Source organism: Telmatherina bonti (assembly GCF_933228915.1).
Source record: "Telmatherina bonti genome assembly, chromosome: 8".
In the NCBI taxonomy this organism is placed as follows: domain Eukaryota; kingdom Metazoa; phylum Chordata; class Actinopteri; order Atheriniformes; family Telmatherinidae; genus Telmatherina; species Telmatherina bonti.
Window position 1 is genome coordinate 29,247,557 of NC_136626.1, and position 19,627 is coordinate 29,267,183.

Below are 19,627 nucleotides of genomic sequence, written 5' to 3' on the forward strand. Positions count from 1 at the left end.
TTTTTGAACAACTTCATTTGCAAACTAATTAGGGATGCACCGATATCGGTATTTGTATCGGCTCAATACCATGTGTGTGTACTTGTACTTGGTATTAATAAAAATGTACTGCTATGATACTAGTCAAGCCAGCGCTGATGTGTATGATGACATGCTTCGGACATGTTTTAAAAGAAATAAATGGCTCGACTGTGCATATTTTGTTACACTAAAAGCTAGATTTTTGTTTTGAAATCGGACATGTATAGCTGTGTTTTGGTAAAATGCGCCAAATCAAAATAAAACTTGTTGAAATTAGATCTGTTTATTATTCAATTCAATTTATTTATATAGCATCAAATCACGGCAATGCCATCTGAAGACGCTTTACAGACACAGAAAAAAACATAATGAAAGCCAATTCATAATAGTCTATATAAGGAAACCAACCGATTGAGTTGGACCTCCAACTCGATCTCCCATCCTCAGCAAGCACACTGGCGACAGTGGGAAGGAAAAAACTCCCTTTTAACAGGAAAGGGATTATATATGTATTGGTGAGGTTACTTAAGAAAGATTGAGTTATTTATTACAACCTAATAAAATCCTACACAGTTATAACAGCAATAATAACCATAGTCACAATAATGTTCACATAAACAGATTTGATATCGACAAATATCGGTATCTGTAGATATTCAAATTTCAGATATCAGTATTGGATTGGAACATGCAAAAAGTGGATCAATTCATCCCTAAAACAAATAGATACTTAATTTTTAAAAAATGTGTAAGTTTGTTCTTTTTAAAATATTCAACTAAGATCATTTGGATGAAGCTGTGTGGCAAATAATGTATTCTGTTCCTTCATTTTCCTTTTAAGTATTCCATATTTGGTTTTGAATTTTGTGACATTTTTTCTCCTATTTGATATTTTATTCAGTCTATACTGATTTTTCATGGGTTGCTTAGATTCTGTGCTCATATGATGTTTCCCTGCTCTTTCTGTGCAGAGCCAGCTCCACCTCTCCTAGCAGCCAGTCCAGCAAGATGAACAGCATGCTCTACCAGAAGCAGTTTCAGCCCACCTCCGGCATGAGAATGACGCAGCATTTTCCTGGGCAGTTCAACCCACAGGTAGGTCTGACTTATTGTCGCAATAAGTCAATTAATCGTACGAAAAAAAAATGTGTGCAATAAGTTTGCTGGATGCAATAATTTTCATTTGTCTTTCTTTTCTTGAGTGCCATATTTGTTTTAAGACAGTAATAACTAAACCCGGCAATGCAACAAGCTTCCATCTGCGCATCAACTGCAGTTTTCCCGGCTGGGGAAAAAAGACCATAACAAACAGGCTAGCTTCATCTTCCCAACAGTCCACGATCACTGCGGTGTTAAACCGACATATTAAATACAAACAGGACAGCGCAAAATAGTGCTGCCCTTTAATGTTGTTAAAAAAGGCGATGCTTTGTAAAATGTTGCAAACATTTCACAACCAGTATGAATCACCTGGATGAACATACATGTTACAAACGGCTATTCCACAACTTTACAATGACATGAAAAATGACATGCTGAAGGCAATCAAAGACATTCAGTTTTACCATTCCACCCCTGGTCCAATCCAAACATGTCCCCTTATATGAGCTTTACCATGGACTATGTAACTGTTACATGGTGTTTAGAGAACATATGTTCCAGATCACCACATTGCCAAAACCGGAGGAGAAATCCTGATCTGTTTTATCAGATTGGAAACTGAATGAGCATAAACTAGTCTGCACATCGAGCTGTTGTTCTTTAGAAATTAAAGTGTGTTGGCTTTACTTGCATTAACATGGCATTATTTAGTTGAAAATGGTCTCAAAATGACAACAATAATCACTTCGAGCAATATTATTGTCCATCGCAATCATTTCTGAGACAATTAATCGCATGGCAAAATACAGAGGTAATAACACAATAATCTTGGGCTATAATATATTATTATTATATTACATGCAGAGTCTATTTAATATTTATCGCAGGAGTCTGAGTAATATGTTTGTTACCTTTGTTCCTCTTTATTCAGATTCTATCCCAGCCCAGCATGGTCTCTCCTCTGGTTCGCCCTCCTCATGCTAATTCCTTTGCTGGAGGTGTTCAGCGGTCTGCCATGGGCCCTCCGATTTCACCCAATGTGAGTGGTGGTCTCATGCCTCACCATCGACCCCAGCACCCACAGCACAGTCAGCACCCTCCCAGAGTGTCCTCTGGTCCCTCACTTGGACCCAGAGTCACACATGCAGCACTGAAGGCTGAACAGGACCTTAAGGTGAGTTCCTTGATCCTGTTTTTGCTCAATCCTTGCATATTTTTTATTGATGTCAAGGCCCTGATCACCCCCACCCCCCTTTCCATCTCAAGGCTAAGCAGCGGGCAGAGGTGCTTCAGTCGACTCATAAGTTCTTCTCAGACCAGCAGCAGCAGCAGCAACAACAGCTGAAGGCCCCTCAAGTCAGCAAAACATCACGACTCGATCAAGGAGGAAAAGCTCCACTCGACACCTCTGCCTCAAACCATCAGGCAGGAGGCGAGCGCCCAGATACTGACAAGCCCCCTGTATCCACAGCCAAGCCCATCCGGACTGGCCCCATAAAACCACAGGCCATCAAACCAGAAGAAAGCAAGTAAAGGGCTGGCAACACTCTTTAGATGACACAATGAATGAATATATGGAAGAGAGAATCGACCCCCATTCACTCAGCCGGAACCTCATCATCCCTGGAGGACTGTCTGAGGGAGGATAAATTGAGTAGAGGTCCACATGGTAGGGGTTACAGACAGTAGGCACTGCCGTGAACAATCCTCTTCTCTCCTCTTTCTGGTCCCACTGGAGATGGGGTTATTCAAGTTGGATTCTTCCATCATATTTAAATGCTGATTAAAATTGCTGCAGTTTGTTCCATTAAAAGAAAAATCTACTGACAGTAGATTCTCGGAGGGTCGGAGAGCAAAATTGACATTTGCTGCTGCATTTGCCATTTTTATAACTCATTTCAGTTACTTTTTCATTTCTCTGCCCAAATAGTGTCACACATAGGAGAAACCTGTTTTGTTAACGAAAGTATGAAGCTTTTTTTTTTTTTTTCTTGATGTAATTTAGTGAAGCACATTTTTTGTTGCCCAATCTCCCCTCAGAACTAATCCAGAAATTTGTGCACATGCACTTGCTCAGTGGTTTTGATCCATGTACTGCACGGAGTCATGAAATCAGAAATTCTATCATTTTTGTTTTTGTTTTGCAACAAAGGAAATGTGAAAAGCATTTGATTTAACTTTTAAGGGTTTATTGATTTGTCTGCCTGTGAGCCTTTGCTCCTGCCTTCTGCTCTCATTTCCTTGCCTGAGAATTACAGATGCGTTGGGGGGGGGGGGGGTGTGTGTGTGTGTGTGCGTGCGTTTGTGTGTGTCGGGTGTGTGCTTGTGATATCAACAGTGGGGGCAAAGCTTGTAGCTTGACTCTCCTATATATTTAGCCAAAGGTTGAAGCAGCCAGAGAGGATGACACAGCCTTCTGGGATTGCTGTTGCCATGACAGCAGTTTTGAGTGGACTTGCAGGATTGCATGCATGATGTAGGATCACTACTTCCAGTTATTCTGATATTGGAACAAGTGTCACACCCTCTCACTACTTTATCAGCCATTATTGTGGACACACAAACACAAATATACACACTTCACTGTATAAAGCACCCAGACCTGCTGCTATTGACTGATTTCAGTGCCCTTAGCTAGTAAATACCAGAATAGGGCTGTTGGAGGAAGAGGGGAGGGTGGATTGAAATGGTAGAAAATTTTGGAGTGTGAACATTGACACACCATGACAAGGAACAGGGCGAAGAACAAAGAAAAAAAAAAACAAAATGAGAAGCCTCAAGTTCCGAAGCATTTAGGCAGAAAGACTTGGTGATTTGTATCTAACTGATGAGAGCAATCAGTTCGGTTTTTTCGTCTCTGCCTCACCTCTGCTGGCTGTCCTGCCCACTGTGCTCTCACCATGGGGTTGTGAGGATGAAGGTCCTTCAGAAATGTACAGAAGTATGCACCCTGAGGTCACGAGGGACTCTCCTCACAACTGCCCCAGCTGGAGGAAGAGTCTTTCATAGGTAGGATGGAAGAGAGAGTGGGGGAGGGGCTTTTTTTTTTTTTCTTTTTGTTGTACAGGGGTTTCATCGCTGTATTAAAATATGTACGTTCTTATTTACATTCTCTTGGTTTGGTTACAGAAACTAATAAAAAATAATATACTGTTGAGATGCTTTTCAATACGGTTTGGTTTTTACTTTTTCATCTTTCTCAGATTGTAATGATTTAACTTCTTGTGGGGGGTATGGTTTATATCTGACCACTAGGTGTCACTAAATTACCATCCATCCATCCATCCATCTTCTGCCGCTTATCCGGGGTCAGGTCGCGGGGGCAGCAGCCTAAGCAGGGAAGCCCAGACTTCCCTCTCCCCAGCCACATTTGCCAACTCTGCAGGGGGGATCCCGAGGCGTTCCCAGGCCAGCCGAGAGATGTAATCCCTCCAGCGTGTCCTGGGTCTTCCCCGGGGTCTCCTCCCCGAGGGACGTGCCTGGAACACCTCACCAGGGAGGCATCCAGGAGGCATCCTGACCAGATGCCCGAGCCACCTCAACTGGTTCCTCTCGATGCGAAGGAGCAGCGGCTCTACTCTGAGCCCCTCCCGGATGACTGAGCTCCTCACCCTATCTCTAAGGGAGAGCCCGGCCACCCTGCGGAGGAAACTCATTTCAGCCGCCTGTATACGAGATCTCGTTCTTTCGGTCACGACCCACAGCTCATGACCATAGGTGAGGGTAGGAACGTAGATCGACTGGTAAATCGAGAGCTTCGCCTTCTGGCTCAGCTCCTTCTTCACCACGACAGACCGGCGCAGAGCCCGCATTACTGCAGACGCCGCACCGATCCGTCTGTCGATCTCACGCTCCATCCTTCCCTCACTCGTGAACAAGACCCCGAGATATTTAAACTCCTCCACTTGAGGCAGGACCTGACTCCCGACCCGGAGAGGGCAATCCACCCTATTCCGGCTGAGGACCATGGTCTCAGATTTTGAGGTGCTGATTCTCATCCCAGCCGCTTCACACTCGGCCACAAATCGCTCAAGCGAGAGCTGGAGATCACGACCAGACGAAGCCAACAGGACCACGTCATCCGCAAAAAGCAGAGACCCAATCCTGAGGCCACCAAGTCGGATCCCCTCAACCCCTCGGCTGCGCCTAGAAATTCTGTCCATATAAGTTATGAACAGAATCGGTGATAAAGGGCAGTCTTGGCGGAGTCCAACCCTCACCGGAAACGAATCCGACTTACTACCGGCAATGCGGACCAAGCTCTGACACCTGTTGTACAGGGACCGGACAGCTCGTACAAGGGGGTCCGGTACCCCATACTCCCGGAGTACCCCCCACAGGAGCCCCCGGGGGACACGGTCGAATGCCTTCTCCAGGTCCACAAAGCACATGTAGACTGGTTGGGCAAACTCCCATGCCCCCTCCAGGACCCCAGAGAGGGTATAGAGCTGGTCCACTGTTCCGCGACCAGGACGAAAACCACACTGCTCCTCCTCAATCCGGGATTCGACTATCCGGCGGACCCTCCTCTCCAGGACCCCTGAATAGACCTTACCAGGGAGGCTGAGGAGTGTGATTCCCCTGTAATTGGAACACACCCTCCGGTCCCCCTTCTTAAAAAGGGGGACCACTACCCCAGTCTGCCAATCCAGCGGTACTGCCCCCGATGTCCACGCGATGCTGCAGAGGCGTGTCAGCCAGGACAGCCCCACAGCATCCAGAGCCTTAAGGAACTCCGGGCGGATCTCATCCACCCCCGGGGCCTTGCCGCCAAGGAGCTTTTTGACCACCTCAGCGACTTCAGCCCCAGAGATAGGAGAGTCCACCCCTGAGTCCACCAGCTCTGCTCCCTCTTGGGAAGCCGTGTTGGTAGGATTGAGGAGGTCTTCGAAGTATTCCCTCCACCGACCCACAACGTCCCGAGTTGAGGTCAGCAGCTCCCCACCTCCACTGTACACAGTATTGATGGAGCACTGCTTCCCCCCCCCTGAGCTGCCGGATGGTGGACCAGAATCTCCTCGAAGCCGTCCGGAAGTCTTTCTCCATGGCCTCGCCGAACTCCTCCCATGCCCGAGTTTTTGCCTCGGCAACGGCCGAAGCCGCATGCCGCTTAGCCCGTCGGTACCCATCAGCTGCCTCCAGAGTCCCACAGGCCAAGAAGGCCCGATAGGACTCCTTCTTCAGCTTGACAGCATCCCTCACTGCTGGTGTCCACCAATGAGTCCTGGGATTACCGCCACGACAGGCACCAACGACCTTGCAGCCACAGCTCCGGCTGGCCGCCTCAGCAATAGAGGCACGGAACACAGCCCATTCGGACTCAATGTCCCCCGCCTCACCCGGGACATGTTCGAAGCTCTGCTGAAGGTGGGAGTTGAAGCTCGCTCTGACAGGGGACTCAGCCAGACGTTCCCAGCAGACCCTCACAACACGTTTGGGCCTGCCAGCTCTGACCGGCTTCCTCCCCCACCATCTGAGCCAACTCACCACCAGGTGGTGATCAGTTGACAGCTCCGCCCCCCTCTTCACCCGAGTGTCCAAGGCATGTGGCCGCAGGTCCGACGATACGACTACAAAGTCGATCATTGAACTGCGGCCAAGGGAATCCTGATGCCAGGTGTACATATGGACACTCTTATGCTGGAACATGGTGTTCGTTATAGACAATCCATGACGAGCACAGAAGTCCAATAACAAACCACCATTTGGGTTCAGAGGGGGGGGACCATGCCTCCCAATCACTCCCCTCCAGGTCTCACTGTCATTGCCCACGTGAGCATTGAAGTCCCCCAGCAGAACAATGGAGTCCCCAGAAGGAGCACCCTCCAGCACTCCTTCCAAGGACCCCAGAAAGAGTGGGTACTCCGAACTGCTGTTCGGCGCATAAGCACAGACAACAGTCAGGACCCGTCCCCCCACCCGGAGGCGGAGGGAAACTACCCTTTCATCCACCGGGGTAAACCCCAACGTGCAGGCACCAAGCTGGGGGCTGATGAGAATGCCCACACCTGCTCGGCGCCTCTCACCATGAGCAACTCCAGAGTGGAAGAAGGTCCAGCCCCTCTCGAGGGTACTGGTTCCAGAGCCCAAGCCATGCGTCGAGGTGAGTCCAACTATATCTAGTCGGAACCGCTCAACCTCGCGCACAAGCTCAGGCTCCTTCCCCACCAGAGAGGTGACGTTCCACGTCCCTAGAGCCAGCTTCTGCAGCCGGGGATCGGACCGCCAGGGTCCCCGCCCCTTGCTGCCGCCCAGCTCACATTGCACCCGACCCCTACGGCTCCTCCCGCAGATGGTGAGCCCACGGGAGGTGGGGCCCATGTAACCCTTTCGGGCTGAGCCCGACCGGGCCCCATGGGCGAAGGCCCGGCCACCAGACGCTCGCTCTCGTACCCCGCCTCCAGGCCTGGCTCCAGAGGGGGGTCCCGGTAACCCGCGTCCGGGCAAGGGAACATTTATGCCCAGGTTTGTCATCGTCATAGGGGTCTATGAGCCGTGCTTGGTCTGGTCCCTCCCCTAGACACCTGTTTGCCATGGGTGACCCTACCAGGGGCATAAAGCCCCCGACAACATAGCTGCTAGGATCTTCGGGACGCACAAACCCCTCCACCACGATAAGGTGACGGCTCAGGGAGAGGGTCACTAAATTACAATTGTTTAAAAAAACAAAAAAAACATATGCTCATTTGGATGAGGAAAACTTGCTTCCAGTAATGCCCTCTGGATGGTGGATTGCAATATCCACTAAGAAATTATAAATAAAATCCAGGATTTGTAGTGGGGCATCAAGTGTAGTGGGATAAAATACAATAAAACCACCTCAAAGGATCAGGGGCAGACAGTATTTTAAGCACTGGTGGACTCTGTTCCCTGTGTAATCTCTAGTGACTTCAGGCATATAATTATATTTAATATAGTAAAAAAATATATAGATATAAAATTTGATTCTTATTCTGACTTTGGTGTTTACTGGATTGGTGATGGAAGTCTGCTAAACGAGCAGGAAAATACTGGAACTGAAAATGAAGTATTTTGTCTATCCAACAAATCTCAGATTGTGAGGATATGGAATTGCATGCCAAACCTTAGATTTATTTCTCTGTATTGAGAGAGGAAGATTCCACCCTACACCATCACACTGCCCTTGCCTAAAGCAGTAGCCATGTAGGTGTAGTCTGTTGTCCCATGAATGTGCTGCTGTGTCAAAGGGAATTAAGTTTTTCCAACAGCGTTTAAACAACTCAGACATGAACCAAAATGACTAAACTCATACTGCTAAAGGGACAAATAATCACACAAATAGTCAATTTAGAGTAAAATTTATTGCATGATTTTGGCATGATGTTGACTACACTGTGCAAATACATGCAACATTTAATACATGCTACGTTTTAAAGCAGTTTATTTGATACAAAGATGTTGGACTGATGGATCATTGCAGGACACGTACTGTAGAATTTTACAATGTAAGTAGTCTTAATAATCCTCTATATCCACTAATAAAACTCATCAAGGCTTCATTTTTCAGTCTTTATATATATATATATATATGTATATATATATATATATATATATATATATATATATATATATATATATATATATGTATGTGTATATATATATATATATATATATATATATATATATATATATGTATGTATGTATGTATGTATGTGTATATATATATATATATATATATATATATATATATATATATATATATATATATATATATATATATATATATATATATATATATATATATGTATGTATGTATGTATAGTTAAACATAACGAAATCATACATCTGAATCAAAGGCAGTACAAAAATAACTCTAAAAAAGAAAATAAAGCAGACCTGCTGGGGGCGCTGTTCCTCAAATGTCTTTGATTCACTTAAAGAGTTAGGTAGTTAGGCTCTTCTACACTTTGGATACTGGTAGTGTTTGCTGTTTAACTACTGCCGCCACTCTTCTTAGGCTCTAAAACCGAGTCTCTGAAGCAGGAACGGGTGAGCAAATGTCACTTTTCATCAGTCACTCGTAGGTTGTTCAGTTGGCCTGCTGGCGACCCAGCCGGAGGTCGTAGGACACTATGTGGAAGTTGTCCCAGGAGAACAGCTTCCTCTGTGCCAAGTTGTAGTCAATCATGCTGTTGTAGCCATACTTGTTCTTGAAAGGGATGGAAATGGCCTTCCCCTGGCTGGTTTCTGTGTCATACATGTAGTTGATGATGGTGTCTGGAGCTGCGTAGCTGGCCACGGTGTACAGCTTTCCACAGATGATGAAGGTGTTGGCCACAGATGACTTCCTAATGTTGGTCTCCCAGCTCCTCTTAACCTCCAGACTGTTTGGGTCCAGCTGTGAAATAACAATGGCTCCTTGGGCTTTGTTGGTAGAGTAGACGGCCCACAGCCCCTTCTCATCTACAGACAAGTCGATGTCTGTGTAGCCACCCCAAGAGTAGGGGAATTGGCCATGGAAGCCAGCGTGGGGAAGTTCCCGACGGGCTGCAATGTGCTCAGCGGCCAGGTCATAGCGGATCAGAGAGCGACTCAGCCGTCTCTGATAATACAGAGAGCCTCGATATATAGTGGCCCCAGTGCTCTCTAAGGGGTCTGGCAACAGCAGGACCTGATGCAGGAAAATGTGAGAGATCAACAAAGAATGCCTTAAGATTTTTTTTTTTTTGTTTGACTCTGTGAGCACCATTTATCTGATTCCTACCTTGGATGGGAAGCCTTTCGAGAGTTGTTCCATGTCATCGTATCCAAACAGCTGCCTGACTTCAGTTCCAATAGTATCGATGCGCCAGATCATGTTGGCCCCATATGGCAAAACACCCTCAGGGTCCTGCATCCAAACACCATATTTACCTGCAATGTTTTCAGCTTTCCTGTGAGTGACCGGTTCTCCAACCCAAACCAGCTCCCCACAACCTGCAAGGAGGAGGAGACAGCTCATCAGAGGGAAGGATCCATGTGGGCCAAATAATTTGACACAACAGAAACCACAGGAGACAACTCCCCCAGGTACAGAATAGGCCCATTTCAATCAGGACGCTGTGAAGCAACAGTTTTATAGGACAGCAGTCATATCAGTTTATCCTTTGTCAACATCTGAAGGTCACATGATGAAGGTGGACCTGGTCAGGGCGGTGATGATGTCACTATTTGTCATCATTGAGACAGTTAAATGTGAACTTCAATTTAGCCTTAGTCACCCCCATCGACTCATCCCAAGCAGGAGCCCTTAGCTTCCCTTACTGAGAAAAACGATAAGGCTGGCTGTATGTTTACCACTTCCTAAAATACACCCATGCACTCAGATCCAGGATGTGGCTCCAGATTTAGAGTTCGATGGGAATATGTCTTATAAATACACCCAACGCCGTGTAGTTTCTTGGTGTTGTGGCCTCATCTGGGATTGAATGACGTTCCATGTTGATCGCACATGTATTTTCATGTTCTTTTTAAACGAGCTGCAGCGGGATGTGGCTTTGGGAAACCCATCCAGAGGCGGGTTTAACGATTTAGTAAAATGATATTCATGTTAGAGGTGCTTTCCCTCTTCGCTTATGAGCCTCGCTTAAAACTGAGAGGGGCCTTCATACCTATGGTTTGGTATGACTGTGGTATTCTCGCCCCAAATGCCCTTGTATTAATAGTAGTATTTGCTTTAAGGTTGTCAGCAGGGAGGTGAGTGTCATGTTTGCGAGGTCACATGGCATGGGTGGGGGGTTGCAGGAAGTCAATTAGGTATGAGCTGCAAAGACTGGCCCCCCTGCTGGCATATGCTTTGCTTTTTTTTTTTTTAAATGTTATTTCCACCAATTATCAGATTTGACTCAATGTTCTGATACAAATAATGGAAAGACATTGTTTCTTAGTTGCCTTTTTTTAAGTTAATAACTTGAACCAGTTTTAACATTGTTACAGATTATTAGAAACTCATCAGAACCTGAAATAGTTGCAGACCTGTTCTGACCAGGTTAGCACATTTGTTATGAATGGAGCTATTTCGGGTTAAAGATTAAGACCTGTGTTGTCCTCGTTGCCATCAGGAGCAGGTACCTCAGTCACCTCAGCCTTCAGCTCCTGAAAGCCCGGAGCGCTGTACTGCCACGCTGAATCTGAACAGAAATGGAAGAGACAGAGTCAGCAAAGGAAGTTTCAGGAGGTAAAAGTTCTGCAGAAATCTTGTCTCACCTCCCAGGCGGCTGCTGTCTCCCTGCCGGTTGGGCCTCGTCATCAGGTGGGACATCTGACTGGAACCTAAACACACACACACACACACACACACACACACACACACACACACACACACACACACACACACACACACACACACACACACACATCCATGTCACAGCTTCATAATGTATGCTGCCCGCTTTACTGGTTGAGTGCAATAGTTTGGGGAAAGTTTATGTATCCGAACGTGTCTGTGCCACTAGTGACAGCAGGGAATGTGACCACAGGGATCAGCCACCCCTAAATGGATTCCCAGCTGCTCTGGAGTCAGACAGTCAGTAGATTGACTGACCATAACACACACCACACACTCGACACCACATCCCACCACAACAGTGTCAACTTTACATCCAAAAAAACTCCAAACCAGCCATTTGGCTTTTCTTTCTCATATCGCTGTCAAATATTTTGTTTTTGTTTGTTCCATGTTTGTTCTTTTTCTTTTTGTCAGCTTCACAAATCATTACTGCGAAACATAAACCATGTCAAACAAAATGTGATGAACTGTATACTCCCTGGCTTGGCCAGATCTGAACATATAAACAAGGGGATGTTTATCAGAGAAAAATGAGACGTCTTTGTTTCATGAAAACTGAAGTGTCGCACGGCTTTCTACGCAGCAGTTCTCTGTTATCACACATGCTTTACTCCAACATATGCAGCCTTTTCAGTCAGGTAATGAGTCCTAACGATGCAGAGAACATTAAATGTTAGCATCTGGAAGCTGATCTTTATTCTCGGCGGTGATGAAGAGGCACAGCAGGTTGGTAATGGGGCAGATGATGAGCAACAAGAATGTAAGAAATGTAACATTGCACAAGTTCGAGGTTTGTAAAAACAAAAGAGTCAAAGAGTTACAGGAAGTGCCAATGTTCACTCTGAGCTATTAGACTGTTTGGACAATTATCATCATTATACTCATCCTCACTGGTAAACAACTATATTCTCCTGTTGACTTGTCCTGGGTGTGTGTGTCGCGTAAGCACATTTCCCCCTTTGTTGGGATGTTTTTGAACAAAATGCCACAAAGCTCATTCATTTCCCAGATGAAAAGGTTGAGTTTGAAGAGACAGCAGCAAAATTGACCCCATCAGAGCTTTTTTTATCCCAATTCCCCCAAATTTGCATATTTTTCCAGCATAATCATTAGCTAGGATGCTATGCACAGATAGCAGGAATTAATTGACATTTCATTGCTGTACTTGTTGCATTGGAGGTGCAGTGAGTGAAACATCTTACAAACATTATGTACGTCTGCAGCTTCTTCAGGATGCACTTTTTCATGATTAGTATAAATTCTGTTGAACTGGGTAAAAACGATGCAAAACAGGCCTCCGCGACTGCTGCTGTTCCACCCCTTGCTCTTGTTCATTTTAGCAAAATATTGAGCATTAATGCAGTTTTAACATAAATTCCTCCTGTGCAGTGCTGAATCATGTCAGCTTTCACAATAAACTTTGTTTTTTTAGTTCTGCTTGCAGCATCGCCAGGTCTCAGCCAAGGAAGACTGACACCATATCCAGCACGCACCCTGCTGGTTTGCTTGTCATTAATGGGGCGATTTTTATGCGATTGCCTATTTTTTAAGTAATGAAATAACATTATGCATTACAGAACATCAGCTCATATTTTTTTAGTGGCAAGCATTGCTAAAGGTCATAACCACTGCTTGTATTATAAGCTATAAAAACCCTCCTGTCAGAGTTTAACTCCTGCACAAAAGCTTTCCAAACTGCTTTGATTTATGTTTTCTCTCCTCTGGTTCTGTATGTCTTTCTCTCACTGTGATCTATTCAGCATGTGCCTGTCACCCTTGGGGGGGGGGGGGGGTTAGCTTTCTGTCTATTTCAGTCTGCAGGTGAAAACATGAGGAGCTCAGCAGATAACCTGAAGTGTGGTGGAGTATATAAGCCTCCCAAAGCTGAGGGGAGCGAGGAGGTCCCTCAGGAAATGGTAAGGAAAGATTTATTGTTGCAGGAAATCTCAGCTTTGAAAGCAAATGATGTTGAGAGCCTGGAGGGTAAACAGAGCGATGCTTCACTGACAAAAGAAAGAGGGATGGTGATCAAGTGGAGATGAGGATCACTGCAAACACAGAATTGCAGCACTTAACCTCAGAGCCTACAAAATAACTCCAGATCACAAATTCCTTGAACTTTCTGGTGTCCAGTAGCTGTGAGTCAGGACCGTAAGGAGCGCTGACCTGCTGCTTCCAGAGCACGCATCACATTACAGCCACCTTCTTATCCTCTCCTCCCGCTCTTTCAGGGCCATTCTCACCCTTTTCTCGCCACGCTGCGGGAAACACCAGCTATAAAGGCAGCAGGATCGGCCCATAAATATAAAGTTTATCCTCCCTGGCCTTTCTCCAGCACGCCTAAATGCAGGACAGGAAGCGGGGGGGGGGGCAGGGAAACCTGAGCTGAGTGTATTTGCAGACTAATGGGACAACCAAAACATTACCATGCAAAAACACACATAAAATTAGGTGTGCTTTATTAAATCATGAAATCCTGCATAATATTCCACACCTCCATTATATTTATAAATCTACATTTCTCAGTGTCAGTGAACTCAACATCATTACAGATGACTAAAGTCACTAAATATATATATATATATATATATATATATATATATATATATATATATATATATATATATATATATATATATATATATATATTTCCTCTGATCCATCAGCAAGGTTTAATTGGCTTTTTTATTTGTGGATTTTATTTATGTTTTGAGAGGAGAAAATGGTATATTTTGGTAAAAGCTCTTAAAGTATGTCTCTTACCAGATCTGATGGGGGTCCTGTCTTGCTGAGGAGTGCTGGGTGGGACCACAGGGGTTTGAGGAGGACACGGTCTGCTCCTCAGCCTCTCTGTCTCCCTCCTCATCTCCTCCATCCTGAGGTGGAGCCCCTCCAACTCCCTCTCCAGACGCTCTTTTTCTCCCTGCAGCAGGTTTCTCTCTCCCACGGCCCGATTCAGCGCGTCCTGAAGCTCAGAATGAGCTCTGCTTCCAGCCCCCTGCTGACCCCCGAGGGGCTGAGAGCCTTTTCCACCCAGCTGGGATACCGTCACCTCCAGCAGGCTGAGTCTGGCTTTCAGGCCCTCCACGTCCGGGCTTTCCACCTGTGGGCAGCTTGTCTCAGTGGGGCTGGGCACTGTGAAGGTGTAGTGACATCGCCCACTCCGGTCGTTTCCCCTCCACAGAGAAGCTCGGTCCTGGGCATCACCTTGAAGCAACAGACTGCATGTGATTAATGAGAGGAGGAGGAACATGTTTCAGACTGTCCTTCCACACAAGGAGGTCTAAAATAGTTTATTTCTTCGTCTTCTGTCCCGTCTTCCGTTTTTATGTGGACTGATCCTTTAAACCTTTACAAGTTCCAAGTTTCGAGTGATGACTTTCTTCTTTTTCCTTCTCTGTTTCAGGTACTTCTTCTATTTTTGCTTTTTTCTTCTATCCTCCTCCTTCTTTTTCTCCCCTGTGTGACCAGGCCTGCTACACTGAGCTCCCCCCAACGGCTCACGGATATTTATACAATCTGGAAAGGACGCAAGGAGGGAAGCTGAAAAACAGGGAAGAGAGGAGAGGTGAAAAGGAGGGAGGGAGGGAGGGAGGGAGGGAGGGAGGAAGGGAGGGAGAGGGATAGTTTAGGGAGGGAAGAAGGGAAAGAAAAGTAAGTAGAGGGATGCTGGTCATTTTCAAGAGAAAAACATTCCATTTTTACATAAATATTTTGGTTTTAGCAGCTTTGCAAATCCTGATTTTCCTCTTTCACTTTTTCAAAATGTAATATTTGATTCTGGCATTTTGATCATTAAATCATTTTTATATATTCACACCTTACCTGGAAAAGTTTGTGTTTCATACATTTAATTCAATCCCATCCATGGAGATTGGACTTTGGGTCCAGCATGACAGGCAGAGCTGGTCCTTGCAGGATACAGTTACCTCCTGAGGAGCCAGTGTCTCCTTTCATAGTGTTAGAGGCCTGATGACTGGATATCTGACACTGACCCTGAATCAGTCCATGTCCCCACTCAGCCAGGTGAACATGCTCCAAACCATACTGCGTTCATTTCACGGCAAGATGAGTACATGGACAGTTTGCAATCCCAAAGGACTTTCACAGCTCTAAATTTTACTGTCATTTTCTGCCTCTTTGTGTTGCTCGCCACCTTTCCTGGCCCTGTCTTCACATCCTCATGTCTTCTTACCTCTGTGTGTGTTCAGACTTGTCAAATCAGCTGACATGCATGGCCTTGATCCCTAAAACATCTCTGGGGTGTAAAGGGGAAGAGAGCTGCAAGGGGTGAAAAAGTTGAAGTATGCACACCCATCAAAGCTCACACCTCTACCTTTAGGTTGATGTCATCCTCCCCGGCTGCTGACTGTAGTTGTTTAAATAACTTATGCCCTGTGTCAAATAGTGTTCGGATATGGTCCTCGTTCACTCCTGTCAGCCTGCAGAATGTGAAGGCTTTAGTGGACAAGATGAAACCTTCCTCAAGTCTGGCAGACATTCTACCGACATCTTTGTTTGTGAAGGTTTTTGATGTAGTTGGTCCTTGGGTTGTTAAATTGATCAATCTTTCATTGGAATCTGGCTCAGTCCCCAACTACTTCAAACATGCAGTGGTAAATCCCATCCTTAAAAAAACAAATCTAGATCCTGCGGAACCAAGAAATTATAGGCCCATATCAAAACTTCCTTTCCTTTCTAAGATCTTAGAGAAAGTAGTGGCTGAACAGCTAACTACATTTTTGGAAGAAAATGATTTTTACGACAAATTTCAGTCAGGTTTCCGCAAAAAGCACTCTACTGAAACTGCCTTATTGAGAGTTTCAAATGATGTGATGATGGCCGCTGACTCTGGTCGCTACACAGTTTTGGTTTTACTAGATTTAATGTCTGCCTTTGACACAGTAGACCATGACTTATTGATTGATCGACTTAAATCAGAGATGGGTTTTTCTGGGACTGTTCTTCAGTGGTTCTCCTCATACATAAAAGGTAGAACCTTTAATGTTGCGGTAAACAATATAATGTCTCATGTGTCTAAACTGTTGTGTGGAGTGGCCCAAGGTTCTGTCCTGGGACCTGTTTTGTTTCTTTTGTACTTATTGCCTCTTGGCCGACTTATTTGTGGTTTTGAAAATGTATCTTATCACTTTTACGCTGATGATATTCAGTTGTACTGTTCCTTCAATGATTCAGAGTTTTATTTTTTATCTATGTTGTTAGAATGTGTGTCCTGCATTAAAAACTGGCTCTCCTCAAATTACCTTCAGATAAATTCTAACAAAACAGAAACTCTGATCATTGCCCCTGATAAAAAGATACCTATGATCAAAAACTATCTTGGTGCTCTGGGACCGTCTGTGAAAACCAGTCTCAGAAACCTTGGGGTTGTGTTTGATCAGGCCATGTCTTTGGAGAGTCACACCCGACAACTGACCAAAAACAGTTTCTATCATCTAAGAAACATCTCTAAAGTAAGGAGGTTGTTGTCAAAATCAGATCTTGAAATGATCATCCATGCTTTCATCTCGAGTCGCATTGATTACTGTAACTCTGTTTTCACTTACATAAATAAGACGACTCTAAATAAGCTTCAAATTGTGCAGAACTCTGCTGCCAGACTTTTGACAGGTGCAGCCAGAACAGCCCACATCACCCCTGTTTTGACACGTCTTCATTGGCTTCCTGTTAAATTTCGCATAGATTTTAAAATTTTAGTATTGACCTTTCAGGCGTTACATGGCCAGGCCCCTCAGTATATCACCGACTTACTATGTCCATACTCTTCTGGACGCTCTCTTCGGTCTTCTGGCCAGAACCTCCTGAAGGTTCCAAAATCTCGTTTTAAAACTCGTGGTGACCTGTCTTTCCAGTCTGTTGCTCCCAGACTCTGGAATGAGCTGCCTCTGTCCCTTCGTGTGCTTGACTCTGTGGACTCTTTTAAAATGCAGCTAAAGACTCTGCTGTTTAGAAGAGCTTTTGGTTGATTCTTGGATGATTTTAATTTTTGCTGATTGTGTTATTGTACCCATTTTTATGTACAGCACTTTGTGATTTTTATCTGTGAAAAGCGCTTTATAAATAAACTTTACTTACTTACTTACTTTAAAGTGATATATGCTGCGGTACTCACAGCCTGAGCACAGCTTAACAAAATATTAAGAATTTTGATTTGTTCATCTGTTAAATATCATGGAAAGAGATCTGGAAAGAAAAAGAACACAAAGCAAAAACATTCGGGACAATATGGAGGGATAGAAAGAGGTAAGAGAAAGGAAAAGAAAGAATGGAGGGATATATTGATTAAAGTTTTTTTTGTTTTTTTTAAAGCAGCTGTGATCCTGGCAACACATTTTAAGTTAAAATGTAATATGATGGGCCAGTGCATTCACCAGTTTGTGAAAGTTCATGAAAGGAAATATTTCACTGCTTCAAATATAACATTTATTTAAAATAAGTAGTTGTTAAAAAATTGTTTTATAAACACAGGAGACCAGGCTGAAAATAAAGAAGTGCTCAGACCCTGATGTGTTTTATTTAACCCAGGATTTACCTATAAAATGTGAAAATACTTGATCTTAGAAGAGAAATCTTCAACAATTTCTTCTTTTAAAAATAATAAAACAGATAAATAAATATAATCTATGTAGTATTTCCAGAGTTTTTTTCCCCTGCTTTTATTCTTTGATTGTTGCTCATTATCTTATAGTTGTTTCAGTGTATATACAGTATGTATATACACAGGTATATGTATATGTGCTTTATTTTATGTTGTATATCCTGCCATGAAGCACTTTTGCGGGCCACTGGCTTTTAAAATGTGCTATATAAATAAAGCTGACTTTGACATTGACTTGTGTCAGCATGATCATGATCAGAATCCCAGATATTACAGGGTGGATTAGTTCTTGTCCAAAACATGTTTGCTTACCTGCATTTTCCTTTGGGTTGTAACATGCTTATAGCTTTTCACTGTTAGATGTTCAAAAACACTTGGATGGAAAGAGAAGATATCGTTGATGTACCAATATTATGAGCCAATGATGACATTAAAATGCAATATCGGAAATTACCAGTATCTGTTTTACTTTTATGATGACAAAACTTTTACACAATATGTACATATTATACATCAAACTCTTCAGCTCTGTTTCCTCCAACTCAAAACGAACAAATATAGGAGATATCATACATTCTTTTACAGATTCTTTTATTTGTTTGGCACAACTCGCTCAAAAAAATATTGGTATTGTTTGATATCAGTATCTGAAATTAAGATATCAGTAAAAATGCCTATATCAAACATCATTAGGAAAGGGTATATTAGGGGAGAACCAAGATTGAGTTCCAATACTGGCTAACAGCATTTTATTTTTCTATACTGGTATGAGTTGGGAACTCCTCCCAGTATGATCTTCATATTTAAATGTTAAATGAATATAAGTTTTACATCACATTGCTTCAACATGAACTTATACAAAATAACAGGTACTAAAACATGTCCCAATCTCTGCATTTTGGGGACTTAACTTGCCTTTCTTTTTTGTAAGACGGACCAGTGTACCACTACATTCTTCATTTATTACAACAGCACGGCTCCCACTTTAACCCTGAGGGCTAATGACAGCCCAGACCCGTCACACACTGAAAATATTTGCCACACACTCACTAAGAGCTAGAATGAGAAAACATTTGACTCTTAATATCCCAGTCATTCCAGTTTTTCATTTCTTTTTCGCTGTCTAAAGACGAACAGAATGGCATTAGAAGCAGATTTCTGCAGCATGGGTTGAACTAAAGACACATCCACCTCCAACTGATCAGCTCTCCACCAGACAGTGTGCATGTGTGCTTTGATAAAAGTTGGTTGGCATATCGTCCACTCTCCCCCTCTTGTGAGTTTGTCTCACTTTAAAGCAGCTCGTATAACCCCTGCTATGCCTGGAATCTAAGGTCATCGTGTATGAGCCTCTAACGGAGGACCAAAACATCCTCCGCTGCCAGTGTGGGTGTTGTATGTTCAGGCAGAAAGGATAGGAATGTCTCACTTATTTGGTATAGTGCGGATTTTTTTCTTTTAAATCCTTGCACGCAGATGTACAGTTTCAAACAGATACCTTCAAACCCAAAGGCTTGCAGTGACACACAGCCTTTTCCCTGCAACATAACATTTAGACAAGCCAATAAGATTAAATGACCCATTCATATTTAGAGCTG

General features: G+C 44.1%; 2 protein-coding genes across 3 annotated transcripts in view; one reads left to right on the top strand and one right to left on the bottom strand.

Moving 5' to 3' along the window:
- Positions 1-4,279, top strand: part of prrc2c (proline-rich coiled-coil 2C) — a 30,343-nt gene extending 26,064 nt beyond the window's left edge. For both annotated transcript variants that reach the window (XM_079244797.1, XM_079244798.1), the window contains exons 32-34: positions 993-1,116; positions 2,054-2,296; positions 2,389-4,279. In XM_079244797.1, coding sequence (XP_079100923.1) covers positions 993-1,116; positions 2,054-2,296; positions 2,389-2,655 — 634 coding nt within the window. In that variant the 3' untranslated portion in view covers positions 2,656-4,279. The remainder of the gene's footprint in view (positions 1-992; positions 1,117-2,053; positions 2,297-2,388) is intronic.
- Positions 4,280-8,864: 4,585 nt separating this feature from the next.
- myoc (myocilin) lies at positions 8,865-14,920 on the bottom strand. Its single transcript, XM_079245771.1, has 5 exons — positions 14,174-14,920; positions 11,329-11,394; positions 11,160-11,252; positions 9,848-10,059; positions 8,865-9,754 (listed from the first exon to the last, which is right to left on the bottom strand). Exons 1-5 carry the CDS (start codon positions 14,661-14,663, stop codon positions 9,173-9,175), a joined length of 1,443 nt encoding a protein of 480 aa, XP_079101897.1. The 5' UTR covers positions 14,664-14,920; the 3' UTR covers positions 8,865-9,172.
- Positions 14,921-19,627: the final 4,707 nt, after the last annotated feature.

What these genes read in the sequence shown, in the direction of transcription:
- myoc (XM_079245771.1), bottom strand. Translation starts at nt 14,663, where the DNA reads ATGTTCCTCCTCCTCTCATTAATCACATGCAGTCTGTTGCTTCAAGGT. An exon ending in CAGGACCCCCATCAGATCTG is followed by an intron (nt 11,395 to 14,173) that starts GTAAGAGACATA and finishes GTGTGTGTTTAG; the next exon opens with GTTCCAGTCAGATGTCCCAC. An exon ending in AGACAGCAGCCGCCTGGGAG is followed by an intron (nt 11,253 to 11,328) that starts GTGAGACAAGAT and finishes ATTTCTGTTCAG; the next exon opens with ATTCAGCGTGGCAGTACAGC.